The sequence below is a fragment of the Cupressus sempervirens genome, chromosome 3 (genome assembly GCF_028749045.1).
Source record: "Cupressus sempervirens isolate cs-2001-9-10 chromosome 3, ASM2874904v1, whole genome shotgun sequence".
Classification (NCBI taxonomy): domain Eukaryota; kingdom Viridiplantae; phylum Streptophyta; class Pinopsida; order Cupressales; family Cupressaceae; genus Cupressus; species Cupressus sempervirens.
Window position 1 is genome coordinate 58,475,817 of NC_143120.1, and position 19,874 is coordinate 58,495,690.

Consider the following 19,874-nt stretch of genomic DNA (forward strand, 5'->3'; position numbering starts at 1 on the left):
AACCCAAAAAACTAGTGCAAAGAATAAATATCTAAACTATGAATGCAAATGATACAAAATCAAAATAGTACCATAGAGTTAGTCTCCAAGAGAGTAATGCAAATGCTGGAAGCAAAATAGCATTAAGAGGATGCAAAAACAAGAGATGCAAATACAAGCCAGGTAGCATGCTTATATAGGCTAGGAAGAGGGAGGAGGTGGCAACACCAACCAATGAGGAGCAACCATCTATCAGACTAAAGATAGAAAAGAATCTTTCCAAGATAGCTAATGGATGCTCACATGTAGGAAGGTGACACCTCAGACATGCTTTATTAACCTAAGGGAGATTACTAAAAGTGTAGGAAAAACCTAGCAAAATAGGAAAAATGAAAAACTACACTAACACACTTTAACTCAAAAAGAAATAATAAAAACAATCGTAGATGACAACTGGAGCATAAAATCTTTAACTTTGTCTTTTCCTCTAACCGGTCCCTGTTGGTAAAGCTTTGATTTTTGCGATTGCTTCCCAAAAAAATATTTCTCTTTTGGTAGGCCATTCACATTCCTTGATTGTTGTTAGTTCACAGACAGTTTTCTGCCACCTGGCATTAGTAATTACCCTTCCTTCTATGACAAACCTATTCATTTCAGTTTCAACCTTGAATAAGGTATCAATTAGTTCATTGAAAGCACATTCATCAATATCATCCATGAATATTGATGCCACCTGTGGCAAGTCTACAATATGATCAAAAGACTAGACCATTCATTGAAATCTTTTAGTTTTTCATCAAGATTAATAATAGAAAGAATTAAAGAATAAAAACCACTTGTTAATACTTTCATTTTACTTTGAATTACTGCCAGCTTCCCTATGAAAATTTGCAATAAATCTTTCACCTTATTCTTACCCTCCTTCACAGTAATAACTTTATCTGGGAGATCTAGCTTCTTGGCTAACAAGGGTATCAGTCTGTCAAAGAATTGCATACATAGCCCCCATTGTTGAAAAAGTGGCTCAAGCCATCCAATTGCATCCTTACATACCTGTTTTGCAGTTTGTCAATTTATGAATGCATTAAAAGCATCTTGAGATATCCTTTTCAAAGTGCTTATTCTATGGTTTAATACATTCATCAAAACATCTTTCTTGGTGGCACTGTCAGATTGAGAAACTCCTGACTCCATACTGACCACAGGAACTGGCACTGTCAACCCTATAGGTATTTCTTCTATTTGGGCTTCTGCTTCTATAGTGTGTCTTCTTTCTTCCTCTTGCCTTGGTGCATGTTCTGCCTCTGCTACTACCTTGAGTTGTTCTTTGAGGGATATTATTTTTGTTTCTAGATTTTTAATTTTCTCCTCCAACTCTTCTATTTCTGCTTCTGTACATGGCTCATTTTGAGCTCTTCTTCATACATTTTTCTAATGTCAAGGCACTCATTGCACATTGCAGCTAGCTTATCCTCAATTTCATCCACCTTTTCCTCATTCATGAGAGCAAAGTGTTTAACCAAACTAGAAATCTCTCTCCCAGTAGTGCTCTCCAATGTCCACACAATCATATTGCCTTGCGCAGTCTCCTCTATATCCATCATTTTGGTTTTCTTAGTGTCAGGGGCCACACTCCATACTGTTAGGGTTTTTATGTCTATATTAAAACCTGACCCTCTTTTAAAACTCTCACTGCTAGTGACTTCATAACCGATGGCCTTGTCTTGTCTTCTCATTTGATCCAGAACAAAGGCCCTCTCAATATCCCAATTTGGTATTAGAATCATACCACTCATATATACCAACTCCCTGGCTTCTGCAGAGGTCATTGTTTCACTCTTAGGATCATAAGCCAATAGTTTTCCAACTAATTCCTTAATCTTCTCTGGATCCTCTCTTGGCATGAGACTCAATGTGAGCTCATTTTGTTTGATTTTATAAATAAAACTTTTAAAGTCTGATGATTTAATGAAATCATCATCTTCCATGAACTTTTCAGATTGAATGAGCCTATCATCCAATCTTGATGCTGCAAGTTGAAGATTAGTAGAGTCCTTCCCTACTTTTGTAGTGCTTTGGTGTAAATAATTTTTCCTAATATCAACAAAATACTCACTATTTTTTGACATTACTTTACCGGGCTCTGCTTACCACCTTTTCTAGGATGTGCATTGTCTTTTGTCTCTTATTTCCTTTTGGCACCAAAGTTGAAGCTAATGGTTGCTCCTCTTCTAACTCAATCTCCAATTGTGTATCTGGCTCAAGGGATTCTCTATTTACAATGACTTCCTCTCCCTCTGGCTCATGCAGCATTTGTGACATAATGTAGTCAAAATTATCCACCATTTTTCTCAAGTTATTAGGATATGGAATCTCTGTATAGAAACCCTTAAAATCAAGGTTGGTCCTCTTCAAAGCCTCCTCTACTCTCCTTGTCTCCTCACATTTCCTTAATAACTCATCAGCCTCCCCTGTTGCTACTATGTTGACAATTAAGTCGTCTACAAGGATTGGCTTGCTTGGAGGTAGAATGTATCCCCTAATGGCCTTGATCTCATTGGTAATGTAATTATCAAGGTCATACATCCTATAGGGCCCAGTAGCAAATTTGTATTGGCCTAAATACTCACTTAATTCCTCAAATGCATTCTTGCCTATTTCAAAATCTCCTACTTTAAAGGTTCTATAGACAAAAGTAGGCCTGTGCAGAGAGGGAGGGATCATTTCTTTATTCATCAATAAAAATTGCTAGAAGAATTCAATAATGGCCAATCTAGGGCGTAAATTTTTAGGCAGAAGATGAGGAAGTTGTGGGCATGCAAACACTCTGATTAAAGTGCACTCCTTAAACAAAAAGATACTCCCCCAGATATGATCTAATTTGGTCTTTTCATCTAAGAATGAGGGCCTAAGAAAAGTCTTCAAAACATTTGGTTCCCTAAAGAAAGTATGATCTAATTGCCTCATAATAGTAGAACTAAACAAATTAAAGAACACAAGGGCATTTGAATAATAGAAATCCTTATGCCAAATACGAGTCCAAAGTTGCATATGTAACTCACCAAATTCATCAAAAGTTCAATCAATAAAGTCCCCACTAATGTATCCAATGTTGTTATATAGGATAAGGTGCATCAGCAATGAATAATGGTGGAACTTGAAGTCTTTCATCTCTCCCTTCTTTGCATCACAAATCTGCATGTGTATACTCTCAATGATGAAGGCCACATAATCATACTCCTTATGGTGGAAAGGGTCCTATATATCACATGCCATCAGAAAAAGAGAACCATACACACAATCCTCTGCACCATCACTTCCTATCACTTTGTGCAACCCATACACTATATTTTTGAAATAATTCTTAAACCTACTCAAAGGTAGAAAATTCCCCACCTTTTTTCAAAGTAACCCTACCTTTTTTACCTTGTAAGGAAAATGTGGCAGCATAACATTGTTCACAAAGTAGGTTTTATTCCTATCAAACTTTCCCTGCAAATCTGCAATGTCAATAGGCACATCCATTTGTCTCATTAATCCAAATGCCTCAACAAAAGAAGTTCTGTCCAATGTGCATAATACAGTCCCATTATGCCTATGGAATGTCCTAGTTATTGGATTGTAGGAATTCATAAGGGCCTTCAATAAATCAACATCAATGAATACTTCTTGAAATATCAATTTTGCCATGTTTTTGTTCCATGGGTTACACACTGGCACATTTTCTATTCTATTATGATAAAAGTACATTAAAAGATCATAATCAATCACTCTAGGGCATTCAACATCTTGAACAAAAACATATGGGTCTCGAAAAACATGGTCATTTGCAGAAATTGCATTCGATGATCCTGGGAGAATTTTCAGCCAATCCTCAACATGCTTATTTGGTTTCCTGATCCTTGTCTTCTTCTCAGTCTTAACAACATCCTCTTTCCTTTTCCCTTTTGTTGTGACTTCCATGACATCATCACCTTCATCTTCACCCTCAACGACTTAACCACTCCTCGTATGAGCGTAAAAAACCCTTGTTAAGACTTTCTTTTTACCCTTTACCCTCATACGTACACGTATCAGCGAAAACCCTAAAAATTTCTTCTATGTAGCTCTGCTCACTTCATTACCTAGGACACTGTAAGACTTCAAAATTCATCTTCCAATCTTATGCTTTTATCTTCACCCGTAGCATCAAAATATCTTTTAACTTTCTTTTATTTCTCCTTTATGCCTTTATGGGTTACCTTTACCTCATATTCTTGAAGAGCCTTCTGAAATGATACCTCACTCCTATGTTTACCCTTTCTCGTAGAAGCGTAAAGCCCTTTCCTTTATTTCCCTTATTTACCATTTTACGCTTATATGCTGAGACTGAACTCGTAACCACAGAGAAAGGATAAAATAGCTCTTTGTTCATATGCTTACCTTGTGGTGTAATGACAAAACTTCCTTTTCCACCTATCAATGACCTAGATCTAATCTTAAAAATGAGAAAATAACATCGACATTGATTTTGTGCACATGCAAAATTTAAAACTTAAGTTGCATGCCATGCAGGCTAGGCCCATCGACACTATCACTACTAAAACATGGCTTTACGATTTCCTGCGAGCCCAAGGAGCATATGCACGTAAACACATTTGAACTTTATCTTCGTCCTTACGAAATCCTTTTACCCGTAGAACCGTAAAACCTTTCATGCATCCTTTCAAAACATCCTATATGCCATGCCAAGGTATTATGACCTTACACTATCCATTCAAATGTATGTGTAAATCATAACTCAATACCTCTCCGCCCTTTCGCTCAAACTGCTTACTCGTAACCCTGTAATAAGATCTTTCAAAGCACAACAGATCTTTACGCTTCTTTGCTTTAAGACCATTCATATGATTGGGAAGCCTCTGGACAAACAATTCCGCTACTATGAAAAATAAAAGCATATCCCTTAAAACATGAAATCATTTACGTTGTTATGCTGCATTATGAAACACGACCATGAAAACAAAAGGAATAAGGTATTTTTCTCTTACGTGAAACCCTACACCATAAGACTATAAAGGATGAATTTTAAGTGCTTTACAAATCCTTTTCAAAAATTTGAAAGGAAACCTAGGGTTTTCTCACACTTAGGGTATTTTCATGGCTGCATTAAGGGACAAACCTTGAGAATTTAATAGAGTTTGATAGCACATGAAACAGGGCATGACCAAGGCAACCTAAACATTTAAAACAAATGAGGAATGAAAACCCTAATCTACTTAATTCAAAGACCTAAATGATTTTTCACCAAAATTTTAGAGTTTTTCTACACTGTGAAAAATCAGACCAACAGAACAGTTTGGGAACAAACTTATGGGGATCTTTGGTTGGTAGAGTCATTATCTCCAGTAGCAACACCAACTCTAACACCAGCATCAACTGTTGGGCCAAAGAAGGCCAAACTCATTATAAATAAAATTATTCCCACAGTAAATGCAGTGTGAAAAATAGTGGAAACCAACAAGGATTCAAACAGAGGCTGTACAAACCCTAGCAGAGCTCATTTCACCAGACTTAAGTTACTTCCCCTTTTGATGTAATTATTGACCTTCATGCAGACAAGATTCTTTTTAAATATACTTAGATACCAGAGTCAGTTCAATTTTTTACTATAAACAAATTATATGACTCATGTTAAGTATGAATGTCTTTTGTTAAAACAAATTATGACTTATTAAATAATAACAATAAATTTGATGGAGGATTGAGCATCCCAGACTCATGGAGTTTTTTATTCAACCATACTGATTCATGGTGGACTCCTTGTGAACCATTCACCTTCACTAATAAACTAATGACCCATTGAAAACTTATATAATTAAGTTCTAAATGTTTCTGGTGGTTTTTTATATTGTACTATTTTCTTTCAATTAATATAGAGGCAATGAGTCATAAAATAGTTCATGAAATAGGTTCAATAGTTGTGCATTGCATATTTCTACTTATAGGCCAAGTCATATATATACTTTAAATTTTTTTTTAAAAATTAAGAAATGCAATTCTTGATTAGACAACTATATCTTTTTGAGGTTATATATATAAATGCTTATATGGAATGTATTTTGCTAATTTTGTAAATCTTATGTTTGAAGAGCCATGTGTAAACTTATGAGGTAAAGATCATGCTAGCATCTAAGATGTGATGGAACTAATATAAAACCTACAGAGCTATAAAATATATTATCATTTATATTGAATAGAAAAAAAAAAATCAATAATTTTCATTAGTATATTGTTAATAGTATGATAATATCTTTTAATTCAAAATTTTTACTTTAAAAAAATATAAAATAATTATTTATAATTAATTGTTTTTAAGAATAATTAAATTCATTAAGTTATTTTTAAATCTAAATAAATTTTTAAAAATTAGATTTTAATAATTGAAAAGTCAATGTAATAGGGATGGCTTAAACATCATAGTAATATTAAGACTTGATTTTTAGACTAAAGTGCACTACAGTCAAAGTTGACTTGCATTTTTCAAGCTTAATATTTTTCCTTAATGTGTGATGTTTGAGGGTGGTTTGAAGAAATTTTATATACTAAACACTTATTTTCAACATCCTATCAAGTAATGAATTCCCTCTTATAAGGAAAATTAACATATAATGAAGTATTAGTAGGAAAGTGGACATAGTAGTAAACATGACAACACATATGAGATAGATGACATATCATGATTTGGTGCAAGAACCAATGGGTTGATGAGCAACCAATACCAACCAAATAATTTTTATTTTATTTTATTTTGGTATTTGTAGATGTTAAAACATGATAAATTCTTACAACATGGCTTGTTAACACTTTAACATTTTGATCAAAACATCATTCTGCAAATTCTAATTTATTCTTCTTATGTTGGACATGTTGAGTCTTTACTATAGGTCAACATCACATCTTGCATCATTAATTAACTTATTTTTGTAATTAATTACAATTATTTCTCTTTAATTTGCATCATTCCTGTTGGTTTGGCCTAATCAACCACAAATAGAACCAATATTTTCATGATCAAAATCAGTTCAAAAGTTATCAAATTCATTCAAAATCATCTAATTTTCCCTTCTTGGGGTTTTAAAAACATTAATTTTCCCTAAACTTTGGTCTTGATAAATAAATGTAATTTATTCATCCCTTTACCCTAAAATTTTCATGACTACTCATGAATTGAGTTTCCTAGTTTCATGAATTCTAATTTTTATTTGTGAAGATAAATTATGAATTTTTAGATTTAAATATTCTCTCAGTTTTTGACACTAGATTCAATCCTCATTAATTGACTTCAACTTCCTCTTTTCTAATCTTCATTTCTTATAACTTCTTATCTCAATTTTCACTTTAAAATAGCCTCTCTCTCCTAAACAACCATTTTTATTTGTGTATAATAAAATGCACTTTGAATCTTGTCATAATATTTTATGAAGTATGGCACAATCCCAATATCCATCAATTTGATAAGTTGATAATTTACCTACAAATCTCTATAAATTAGACCCAATTTCTTTGAATCCATTAACTAGTCTTTTGAACTGATGTAGGAGCATTCAACAGTCTACAATATAACTAGAGTATAGGTTAGGAAAGACACAAACAAGACCCCTTATGAAATATGGTTTGGTCACTCACCTATAGTTAAGTATTTTAGAATTTTTGGCAGTAAGTGTTATATCAAAAGAGATGATGATATTGACAAGTTTGATGCTAGAAGTGATGAAGGTATGTTTCTTGGTTATTCATTGAAAAGTAAGGCTTATAGATGTTATTGTTGTGATGTTGAGCCTAATCAGACTCAGAGGTTTATTCAGCATGGTTTTCTCCCTGTATTATTTCTACGTGGGTTTGAGGGCAATGCCCCCAAGATGGGGTCAAGGGGCAACACCCCAAGTGCACTCTCTATTGTAGTACAAGGTGGGGTCGAGAGGCTATTATTTTTTCTACTATTCTAGCCCTAATTTTGTAAGAAGCAAAAGGCTTGTATAAAAAGGCTTATGGTTAGGGATTTTCATAATGTGTGATGCAAAAATTGGTTCTTGTGGAGGTATTGAGTTGTCAAGGGTTACACATTGTAATCAGGTTGTAATCATTGGATAATAATAATATTGGACTTGTTGTTGGTGAATGTAGCCCAAGGATTGGGTGAACCACATTAAATCTTGTTGTCTTGTGTTCTATTCTATGTGATCTATTAATTTTTTTTATTGGTTATATTTGCATGTAACTATTATTTCTATTTGAGGTTAACCCTAATAGTTATAATCAGAGAACTAAGAGTATTATGGAAAGTGAAAATGTGAGAGTTGATGAGAAATTCAGGATACAAGAAAGAATAGTTTATTACAATTCAGATGATGATGTTGTTTCTAAACCAAGGAATCATGAAGTATTTCTTGAGAGTAACAATGATTTATAGAATGAAGGAGAGCCAAGGTAGGAACAAAGCTTGGAACCTTCAACAAAGATAAGAGTTGAGTAACAACTCCTACTTTAGGAAATAATATGACAAAGAATCATCCACCCAAGTAGATCATTGGAAGTAGAGATAAAGATGTGATGACAAGAAGCAAAGTAAGCTAGGATGCTCTTGCATCAATTTGAAAGACTAGTTAAAGGATTTAGAAAAATTGACTCTAATTTATAGAGATTTGTAGGTAAATTATCAAATTATCAAATTGATGGATATTGGGAATATGTCATACTTCATAAATATTATGACAAGATTCAAAGTTTATTTTAGTATCCAATTCCTCTTTCATAGCTTGCTTCTAGTTGTCATCTTTACATACTTCATTTACATTCTTAGGTTCAACTTGAGATATCAAACATAGTTCTTCATTGACTTTACTTCTTGTCATCACACCTTTATCTCTACTTTTGATGATCTACTTGGGTGAATGATTCTTTATCATATTATTTCCTAAAGTAGGAGTTGTTATCTCAACTCTTGGCTCTGTTGAAGGTTCTAAGCTTTTTCCTGCTTTGGCTCTCCTTCATTCTATAAATCATTGTTAGTCTCAAGGAATACTTCATCATTCCTTGGTTTAGTAACAACATCATCATCTAAATTATAATCAACCATTCTTTCTTGTATTCTAAATTTCTCATCAACTCTCACATTCACACTTTCCATAATAGTCTTAGTTCTTTGATTATAACTATTAGGATTAACCTCAATAAAAAATAACAGTTACATGAAAATATAACCAATATCATAAAATAATAGATTACATAGAAGAGAACACAAGACAACAAGATTTAACATGGTTCACCCAACCCTTGGGCTACATCCACCAACAAGAAGTCCAATATTATTATTATCTAGTGATTATAACTTGATTACAATTTGTAACCCCTTACAACTCAATACTGCAACAAGAACCAATTTTTGCATCACACATTATGAAAATCCCTAACCATAAGCCTTTTTATACAAGCCTTTTGCTACTTACAAAATTAGGGCTAGAATAATAGAAAAAATAATAGTGCCTTGACCCCACCTTGTACTACAATAGGGAGCCCACCTAGGGCATTGTCTCTTGAGCCCATCTTGGGGGCATTGCCCTCAAATCCTCATAGAAATAATATGGGGAGAAAGCCATGCCAAATAAACCTCCAAGTTTGATTAGGCTCAACATCACAACAATAACATCTATAAGCCTTGCTTCTCAATGAATAACCAAGAAATGTACCTACATCACTTCTAGCATCAAATTTTCCAATATCATCATCTCTTTTGATATAAAACTCACTTCCAAAAATTTGTAAACACTTAACTATAGGTGAGTGACCAAAACATAGTTCATAAGGGGTCTTGTTTGTGTCTTTCCTAACCTATACTCTGTTCAGAGTGTAGACTGTTGTATTCATAGCTTCTCTCCAGAACATCTTGGATACAACATTCTTAGCTAACATAGATACTGTAGCTTCTATTATTGACCTATTTCTTCTCTCTGCTATACCATTTTTTTTAGGGGTTCTCAAAGCTGATAACTATCACTTGATTCTATTTTCTTCACAAAAGATGTTAAACTCATTTGAAGTAAACTATCCTCCTCTATTTGATCTCAAAAATTTAATCTTCATGCCTAATTCATTCTCAACTCTATTCTTGAATATCTTGAACTTATCAAATGCCTCAAATTTTTCTTTAAGAAACACAACCCACATCATTCTAGAAAAGCCATCAACTAAAATCATGAAATACCTTTCACCATAGAATTTTTTAGTCTTCATAGGACCACTAAGATTTTTGTGTACAATCTCCAATTTTTTTGTAGTACTAAACATCTTGCAGAGAAAAGAAGTTCTATTATGCATTGCCAAAACATACTCCTTGCAAATTGTGTTAGAAAGTTTGACGGTCTTAGGCAAATCTCTATCTGCAAACATACTACTAGCCTTTACAATGCTATCAAAGTTTATATGACAAAATCTCTTATGCCAACCAATTTTTATCTACCTTTGCAACCAAACATGTCATTTCAATAGGATTCAACTAAAATACATTACCTCTAGAACTTGTTCCTGTTCCAATTACCTTTCCATCTTTGTCTCTGATTATGCATGTATTTTCTATGAACTACAACTGATGATCTTTATCCAGTATTTCTCCAACACTCAGAAGATTTTGATTCAAACCATCAACAAAATATACATCGTCAGTGTTAGTTTTACTATCAAGGGTTATAGATCCAATACTTTTAACAAGGCATGCTGCATTGTTTCCAACTCTGACAATACCTCCATCCTAAAGTCAACAAACTTGTTTAGGAGGTATCACTAGTCATATGATGTGAACAACCACTATCAATTATCCAGTTAGATTTCTTTTCAACGTATGATACCAAAGCTACTTTCTCTAGGCTTTCTTCTTTGATTACTACAAATCCTATTTCATCATCATTAGCACTTACTACTTGTTCATCAAATTCATCTTCTTCATTTGCATATAGACATGCTCTATCTCTTCTAGGTTTGAAATTTCTTTTATACTTTTTCTCTCTTTTAGGATACTTAGATGCATAATGACCAAATTCATTGCACGTCCAACATTTAAATATTTTCTTACCATCTTTTTTTCTTCTTACCAAAAGGGCTACTCCTTGAATCTTTTTGTCATCATCAATTTTGTTACTTCTAGCAAAGTCTCCTCTAGCACTTGTTCTCCTTGATAGACTAGGTCAAATATTCAATGCACTAAAAGTTATTTCTATTTTGGTCAATACTCTAGATTGTTTAAGCTCATTCTCAACTGCTTCAAGTCTTCCAAGCAATGTCTCCTTTGTGAAAGCTTTGGTACAAGATATCAACAACTATATCATTTGAACTATTGAATTAAATGGTGGTTTAAGGTCTTCAATATCTTCCATAGAACCTCATAATCTTCTTTGATTCCTCCTTAAGATTTAATACTTGCAGTGATTTCTAATATTCTGCCTACATATGATCTTATAGATTCATCTTCCATCATTTTAGCATCTTGAAATGCAAAAATCCAAGTTTGTAGCCTCAACTTCTTAGAATGTTCATCACCTTCAAAACTAGTTTTGAAAGCTTTCCAAATCAAATGTAAAGTAAAAAGTGACTTTACCTGATTATATTCAATTTCAAGAAGTGCAGTCAATAGTGCTTCTCTAGCTCTCATATCACACATAAAAAAGATCCCTTTCTTCTTTAGTACAATTTACCAAATCTTTTTCCACAATGATTGTCTTTAATGTTTTTGTCAAGATCCAATATCCTAGACCCATATACAACAAATGCATCTTCATATTTTCCTCCCAACTGCCATAATTTTTTCTATTGAACTTCAGACTATCTTTCCTGAACATGCTTGCCATGGATCTCCCAAATTTGTTAAACTTTATCTTAAAGGACCTAATGCTCTGACACCAATTCTTAGAAACAATAGTACACCAAGATAATTGAGAGGGTGGGGGGGGAATTAGTTAGCTAATAATTAAAACATTTATCAACCTTAAATAATCTTATCCATTCAACCAAAGTAAAATGTAACCATAACAAGATGGACATAGACAATTACACCAAATATGTTAACTAGAGAAACCCTTGATTAGAGGGAAAACCCTAGTGGGAATGATGCCCACAAGATGATGTACTAATATAAATATTCCTTGTTAGAGAATGGACCCTGCTAGGAGTCTATTACAATATTTAGTACATATGAGTCCCTATTAGGAGACTTTGAATCCCCATTAGGAGATTCCAACCCTGTTAGGAGTTGTGCCAACCCTGTTAGGAGTTGTAGAAGATAGAAGGACCCACTGTCCAAACAGATTCTAGGGAAAGACCACTGAACACACTATCCAACTGATCTCTCAACTATTCCTTGTAGAATAATTGTGCGTACTGAACTATAACTTCTTTCCGTTGTCCTTTCAATTGGACCAATCACTATCAGAGCTTGTAGACCAGGTCACAAACCTCGAATCCATGTATCCAACTTCGGATCACATAATAAAACTTTTTCAATTAAGTGTCCTTCACTTCCACTCAACTCTTCTTAACTTCACATTGCACTCTTCAATTGTTCACATTCATCAATACATACTTCATTCATACTTCTTTTATGATAAAGGAAAATGTCTTTCCTTTATACCAAATCCATAAAAAAATTCCCTGAGTGGGTTGTTACACCTTCTTAATTAATTATTATGGGACCACATTAAGAACACGTTACACTTAGCGATAACATTAATCTTTCACCTTGCAACTTGAATAACTTTTTGTACACGTAATGTTATGATGATCAAGTTTTTCCACATCATCACAAACATGTCTTCTTCACATCTATAACTTCAATTTACCAGAATAATAACTCTGCTAAGAGATATAACAAGTTTACAAGAACATGCCTCTGTAAACTCTATCTTAGAACAGTCTTCACTGAAACTTGCATAACTTCTTCTAGACTTAATATCTTATGCTTCTGAGGTTAGCTATGTATACTAGACACATAGTATAATCTCCCTTTAACCTTGCTACTGAAAGTACTCAATGATTTGTAAGTACCAACTTGACCTTTCTGTTGTTCTTCTTTTAGATACCACAGTAAGGTGTTATTTTGACATCATTGACAAACACAATCATGAATATAACATATCATCATGATAATGATCTAATCATGTTTCTACAATACTCTCCCATAGGATTATCATCAACATTCATGCTTCCAAAAACTGCATCCAACCAGATCCTCTGGCCAAAATAAAAATTTGATGTCATTTTGTTTCTTTTTTACTATTGAACCCAAATTGGTCAAAATTTTGACCAAATGTGGAAACCCTAATTTAGTTAAAATTTTGACCAAATCAGGCAAAAAACAAAAAAAAAAAGAAGAATTCTTCCTAGGCCAATATAGCCTTTGGTAAAAAAATGTAGGTCAAAAAATAAGGGAAAATGTACTAGTGTTTAGATGAAGCATATCTAAATTTATAAAATCTTATTTACCTATTTTGAAATGGACATCAAAGTCTATTGAATAAAAAGGTTAAACTATTTGCCAAATTCATCAAAATTGTCATAAAATTTAATATAGAATTTCATAATGAGATAAAAGATTAAAAAGTGGTGTCTACCCAATACAATATTATATTTTCAGAACCGTATGCATTTGGGATTGTTTAAAAATTGATAACATAAAAAACTTTTACAATATTTTAGTCTTTTATTTGGCTTTAATAGCACTCATATAGGACAACTATTTGAAAAGATGTTTGAAAGCCAAAAAAAATAAAGAAGTTTGTGGAAATGAATCTCCCCAAATTTTGTGGGCTAACTTTATCAAAATGAATCTTGGACAATAAAATGAATGTTAAAGAAGGTATTTAACAAAAAAAACAATATAGAGAACTTGAAAGATATGAAATTTATAGATTTCTCTTGAAAAGAGGAAAAGTAAAGCAATTTTGTTTTACTATCAAATCCCATTTTCGTGATTAAATTATTTTCCTAGAGGATATAATAAAATAATATAAAATATTTTCTATGATTTCAATATCCTAGTTTTTATAAGCTGGGTCTCTAGTTGTAACAAAAAAAATACAATAAAATAAATTTCTCTAAAAAATAATTTATATATTCAAGTGATTTTTATATAATATTTATTTTTATATATAATATTTTTATTTAAAAATTTTCATTTTCATTTTTATTTCTCTTATTTTTCCTTAGAAATAAGGTTAGAGGTTAGGATTGTTTTATTTGAGTCAGTAACATTTAATTTTTCTTTCAAATCGCATTTGTGTGATTAAATTATCTTTTTAGAAGATATAATAATAAATAAATAAATAAATATTTTCTTTTTTAATTATGTACATATTTTTATCATTAGTTTTTTAGATCACACTTGGTGATCCATCCATATTAAACAAAAAAGTGTAAAAGAGGAAATATCATTTTTTTTTTTCAAAAATAACATAAGAGAAAGCTTTAAAAAAAAAAAAATCCATTAGCTAACCTACAAACAATCAATGTGGTTGAGAAATGTTGTAGGATAAATAACCAAAAAAAGTATGCTCTACTTCACCCTATGGTTCTCAATCCAGCCCCTCCCGCTAGATCCAGTTTCATATCCATATACAGAGCATTCGAGAGAAACGAGATCAAGTTTTAGTTCAATATTTAGTCTAAGGGGCCATCCGGACATCTCCTAAATTCCTAACTTAGGTCTAAGGGGCTAGCCACCCATTACTTTCCTCTAAATAGGTGGGGGCCAACCATTAAGGCAGGTAGGTGTAATGCATAGCTGGAAAAGTGTTGGTCACTCACAGCTTCCCACCTATGCTCTGCCATCCATTCCAAGTTGGAGGACCTAGAGAGTGGTAGTGGTTTCTCTACCTATTGTTTATTTAGGCATGTGTGCCAACTAAAAACTATTGACTTGGTATTAATCATTCTCTAGGCAAAAAGGGTTAACAATGCAACCTATTGTATCCCCACTATAGGGGGGATGAGAATTTCCCTTTTAGATTCTTGGATTGGCCTAGAGATCTTGCCTCAATAATAGTCTAGATTGTAAGGAAGGCCTTGCCACACCCCTCGGGAGCTTGATTTGTTAATCCTGAAGCAAAGCTAATGGCTCCATTTAGATCAACACTCGTGATCAAAAGATAACCATCTCTTAAAATATTGTTTCAAATGGCTCGCAATTTGACCATATGATTTTGCGTCTATTTTGTGAGTATCGCATTGTCATTAGTTTTATGCTTATAAATAGTGTTAAATTCTTGTTAATTCACCTTACTAATCGTATTTTTAATTTGTTTCAATATCCTATTTTTCATAAGGTGGGACTCTTGTTGTAACACAACTCTTGTTCTAATATACTTACTATGTATAATTATTGGTTCTATTACTATCTAACTCATAGGTGTCCTAGGTCCACCACACCTAATCCTAGCTATGTAGACTCATTATTTGTCAAAATGGCTTTACAAACATTTTTAAAAAAAATGCAATTCCAAGGCAAGTGTAAATATTGGTTATGCTCATTTTTTAAAAACTTTAGAAGTTCATGAGAATTTTGATGGGTCTTGTCTCAAAAGTAATCACAAGTACAATATTATCTCTGATTCTTCTAGTGGGGTCATCAAATTTGAAACAAAAAACCTTGTTGGTTTTGTGACACATACAATAGCATGGTCCATTAATGATATTTTTGTGTGTGTGATAAAAAACTTCATTGCACATGTAGGTGTCTCAAGAGAACCCACTTCAAGGTATTTGTTAGAGGCTAGAAGACATTAGTCATCAGAATTATGACAAAAATAAAGGCATTTGATGTGTTCACTTTTCAATGAAATGTTCATCAACAATCTGACAAAATAGTATTTTTCAAAAGATCTAACAAAATTCTAGAAATGAAAAGTTAGCTTGTGTTTCATTAAGCCTTCGACACACAACAGTTGGAATTGTGATAATTTTTTGTTGGAAAATCCACTTGTATGTGTTAGTGTGTCATGGAAAATTAGTAAATTTATTCAAAAGTTTTGAAAAAAAAAATGATATAATAGAAGAAAGAACCTATGCAAAGATAATATAATTCATTTCTATTTTGGATAAGTATTTTAGACAAATGATGGTGGAAATAATAAGAAATATATTTCAATATGTACATAAGTTGTTATATATATATATATATATATATATAATAGTAGACACTAAAAGTATGAATAAAAAAATACTATACAAAGGGTTGTGGAAGATGCAACTCTAATTTCAGCATTTTATCAACAACTTAGTTTTAGTTTTTATTTTATAAAAGCTATATTCAATTTATTTTATAGTTTTTCTAAATTATGAACATAAAATAAATTAATATTTTATTCATGAATATAGTGAACAATTTGGTTTCAAATTGAATATTGATCTTAATCGCATGCAAGGTAAACACTTATTCAAGTGATGCAATAGTATACATCATAATTCAACCAAACAAAAGAACAATGATATAATGTGTATAAAATTGAATGAAAATGTACCCTAAATCTCATGTTACACATCGAACTCATTGTTACATCATAAATGCACTATTGCATTGATTAATCTAGACTAAACAAGGAGCTTGAAAGATGATGAAATGTAACTTAATATCAAACTGGCATATCAAGATGACATGAGTTGATCATAATATTGTGTTCCATACTATGAGTGTGCAGGATAACAATAAAGGTGAGAGCAACAAAAGTTAGCACAAATTAATGTGTATTTATCTATGAATGTAACACTAAATTTCAAATATTCTTGCATAATTAGCTTGGGTCTAAAATGTAAGTGATGCTAGTTAGCTAAAATGTTTTATTTTGATTGTGTATTTATATGGATGAAGATTGTCATTGTGAAGATAACCATCTACTTATAGACACAGCTTTGAAAAAATGTCAAGGTTGAAAATATGTTCATCATGATTGCATTATGGATTGGGTTGTGTCTAACTATCAAAATCAGATAGTAAGCTAATTAGATTAAGGAGATGTACACATGCATATAGGAATACCCAATGAACATATTTAAAGCTAGGTATGACTTGAGGTTAAGTACATAAACCAACTATACATCAAGATAAAAATGAATAGAATTTTTATTTAATATAAATAATATGATGATAACAATCAAATCCACACATAAAATAAAATATTAAAATACATCAAGATTAGATTTTTTGCCATGACACTAATATTGAGATTTCTTGGTATTTGGATTTAACTTTCTCACAAGAGAAATTAGTTATGTTATTAATTATAATGACTACTATGTGATCCATGGATATTAGGATGAATGTGATTTGTTGCGCTAGATTCTCTTTTTGATTTCAAAGATTAAATCTAAGTGAATGATTACTCTCCTGTGTTGAAATAAATACCATTCAACATACTATTAAATTGCAATATTTGCAAGTAATTAGTTATGATCTGAAGTCAAAATGGTGCTAGTAAGCTAAAATGATTTTTTTCAATTGTGCATTGAGAAATATGACGTGATTATTGTTATGAAGATAACCTCATAATTTAAAAAATAAATTTTGTTAGATAGCAAGGTTGACAAAATGTTTGATGAAATTGGATTGTGGATTGGGATATGATTAATGATCAAAATCTGATGACAAGATAATTAGATTGCGACAATCCACACATAAGCATAAGAATGCACAATGAACATAAGATTAGGTGTGAAGAGTTATATAGACAAAACCATCAAAATGTTTGATATGATTGGATTATGAAGTAGAATATGATTAATGACTAAAATTATAGAATAAGTTAATTTTATTGACATGATGTCAAGTGAACTTATTCTATTGACATGATGTAGAGAGAAACGTAGAAATATACAATGAACATATAACAAGATGAAACCTCCTCATATTGTAGGTTCACACTCCTCGTTTTATTTTAAGATACGAGCAGTGTTGGCCGTCTTGCAGCATTGGAAATGTAGATCTATGATTGTAACCTCTGTGACGAAGCCACACAAAGACTCGGTAAAAGTCAGCGGAGAAACCAAACTAACAGTTTCTTTGTCGCCTTTCCTCTCCAACTCCGCCACATGTCACCCACTCCTGCGCTTCCGCCAAATTCATGTCCTCGCTTCATTCCTCCCACACTTATAATAAATTATATTCCTTGTCAGGCAATCAGCATTCAACTAAAATATGAAGAGAAGAAAACAGAAACGATCCTTATATATACTTCACTTCGGATGATTAACTGATCAGTGAAACCCAAATTGTGACAACTCCAAATTAGCTTGTACAGCATATCAGTACAGCCCCTTAGAAAGATCAATTGAGATTATATTTTCCTCTTACCCATTTCCCATTTCTTGTTAAATTCAAGGAAATGGCCAAGGAAAGCACGGTTAAATCCAAGATAAGATCTCCCAATTCCAAACTCGGGAACAATTCAGCTGTCAATCCAACATCAGACATGGATTCAACAAATGGGTACTCTGTTTCTTGCAGCACAAGTATGGAGAGAAACAGAAAAAGATTTGTAGGAGTGAGACAGAGGCCATCGGGAAGATGGGTTGCAGAGATAAAAGACACCGTTCAAAAGATCAGACTCTGGTTGGGCACCTATGATACTGCGGAAGATGCTGCCCGGGCATATGATGAGGCCGCCTGTATTCTGAGAGGCAAAAATACAAGAACAAATTTCTGGCCATCTCCTACCCCTGAAGCCCATGGAACTTCTGCCCTGCCCGCCAGAACTGCCAGCCGCCTCCTGCTGAGGCTCAAGGATGCCAATGCAAGAAGCAAAGCTGCCACTAAGATTGATAATCAAAATTCTTCAGAACAAAATGGTCTTTTTGATAAGTTATTGCAGCCAGAAATGAAGGATGAAACCCAATTGATCAGCCCTGATGAACAAAATTTGAAAAGATCACAATTTTCAGGTATGCCCAATTATAGTTTTCGTAAAAATGAGTTTTTGAGTAGCTGCCCTAACTCAATGGTGGAAAACCAGATTGGAAGTAATGCTGATGTTTTGCATCGAATCCCAGAAAACACAACTGCTGTTACAAATTATGCTGGCCCTAATTTTAGTACCGCTTCTGGTTTTACGAAATATGGCTGGCAGGCAACAGATATGAATTTCTCTGAAATAAATGGTGTTCATAGTTGTCTAGATTTAGGCGGAGGTGATGAATTATCAATTGGGTACTCTCCTTTCGCTGTTGGTGCAGGAATTCAAGATCCAAACTTTAACAGCATCGCTTGCAATTTGATGGAGGGAGAATCATATGAGTATTTGGAGGCTATAAATGGAGAAGATAATTCTTCTATGATTAGGGAGGCTGTTAAGAGAAATATGTATGAACGAAAAATATCCGCTTCTCTGTACGCCATGAGTGGAATTTCTGATTACTTCGAGTATGCCAGAGATTTTAAGGAGTCGACAAATGTAGCAGGGGATTTGAGGTGCGGAAGTGATGATGAAATCTTTGCGAGGCCGTCTCCGATGGTGATGAGCACCGAATTGAATTCCCCTTCTTTCTCTTCTTCTTCTGTTGATGAAGAAGAAGATAGTCTGGAGATGCTGTGGAATTCATTGGAATTGGATCCCATTTGTTTTGTCAATTGATTCTAGTATAGTTTTGTTGTTCGCTGGACACTGTTTTAATTCGCCTGTCAACTTCTTATTATTAATATTTAAAATGTTTATTAGTTCACTTGTCAAATTTTAATTAAGATTTAATATGTTTAATTCACTTTCTCTGCATTGGCACATGTTTTGACGTAATCCTTGACCTTCATGTAGAGAAATTGTTTTAAAATATAGTCGGTTCAAGTTTTAACCATAAACAAATTATATAACTCGTATTAAGCACAAGGG

The 19,874-nt window shown here is 32.9% G+C and overlaps 1 protein-coding gene across 1 annotated transcript; it reads left to right on the plus strand.

Moving 5' to 3' along the window:
* The first annotated feature begins 18,377 nt into the window (after window positions 1-18,377).
* LOC149564762 (uncharacterized) lies at window positions 18,378-19,622 on the plus strand. The gene has a single exon (XM_089816222.1). It carries the CDS (start codon window positions 18,378-18,380, stop codon window positions 19,620-19,622), a length of 1,245 nt encoding a protein of 414 aa, XP_089672348.1.
* The last annotated feature ends 252 nt before the right edge of the window (window positions 19,623-19,874 follow it).

What these genes read in the sequence shown, in the direction of transcription:
- LOC149564762 (XM_089816222.1), top strand. Translation starts at nt 18,378, where the DNA reads ATGGCCAAGGAAAGCACGGTTAAATCCAAGATAAGATCTCCCAATTCC.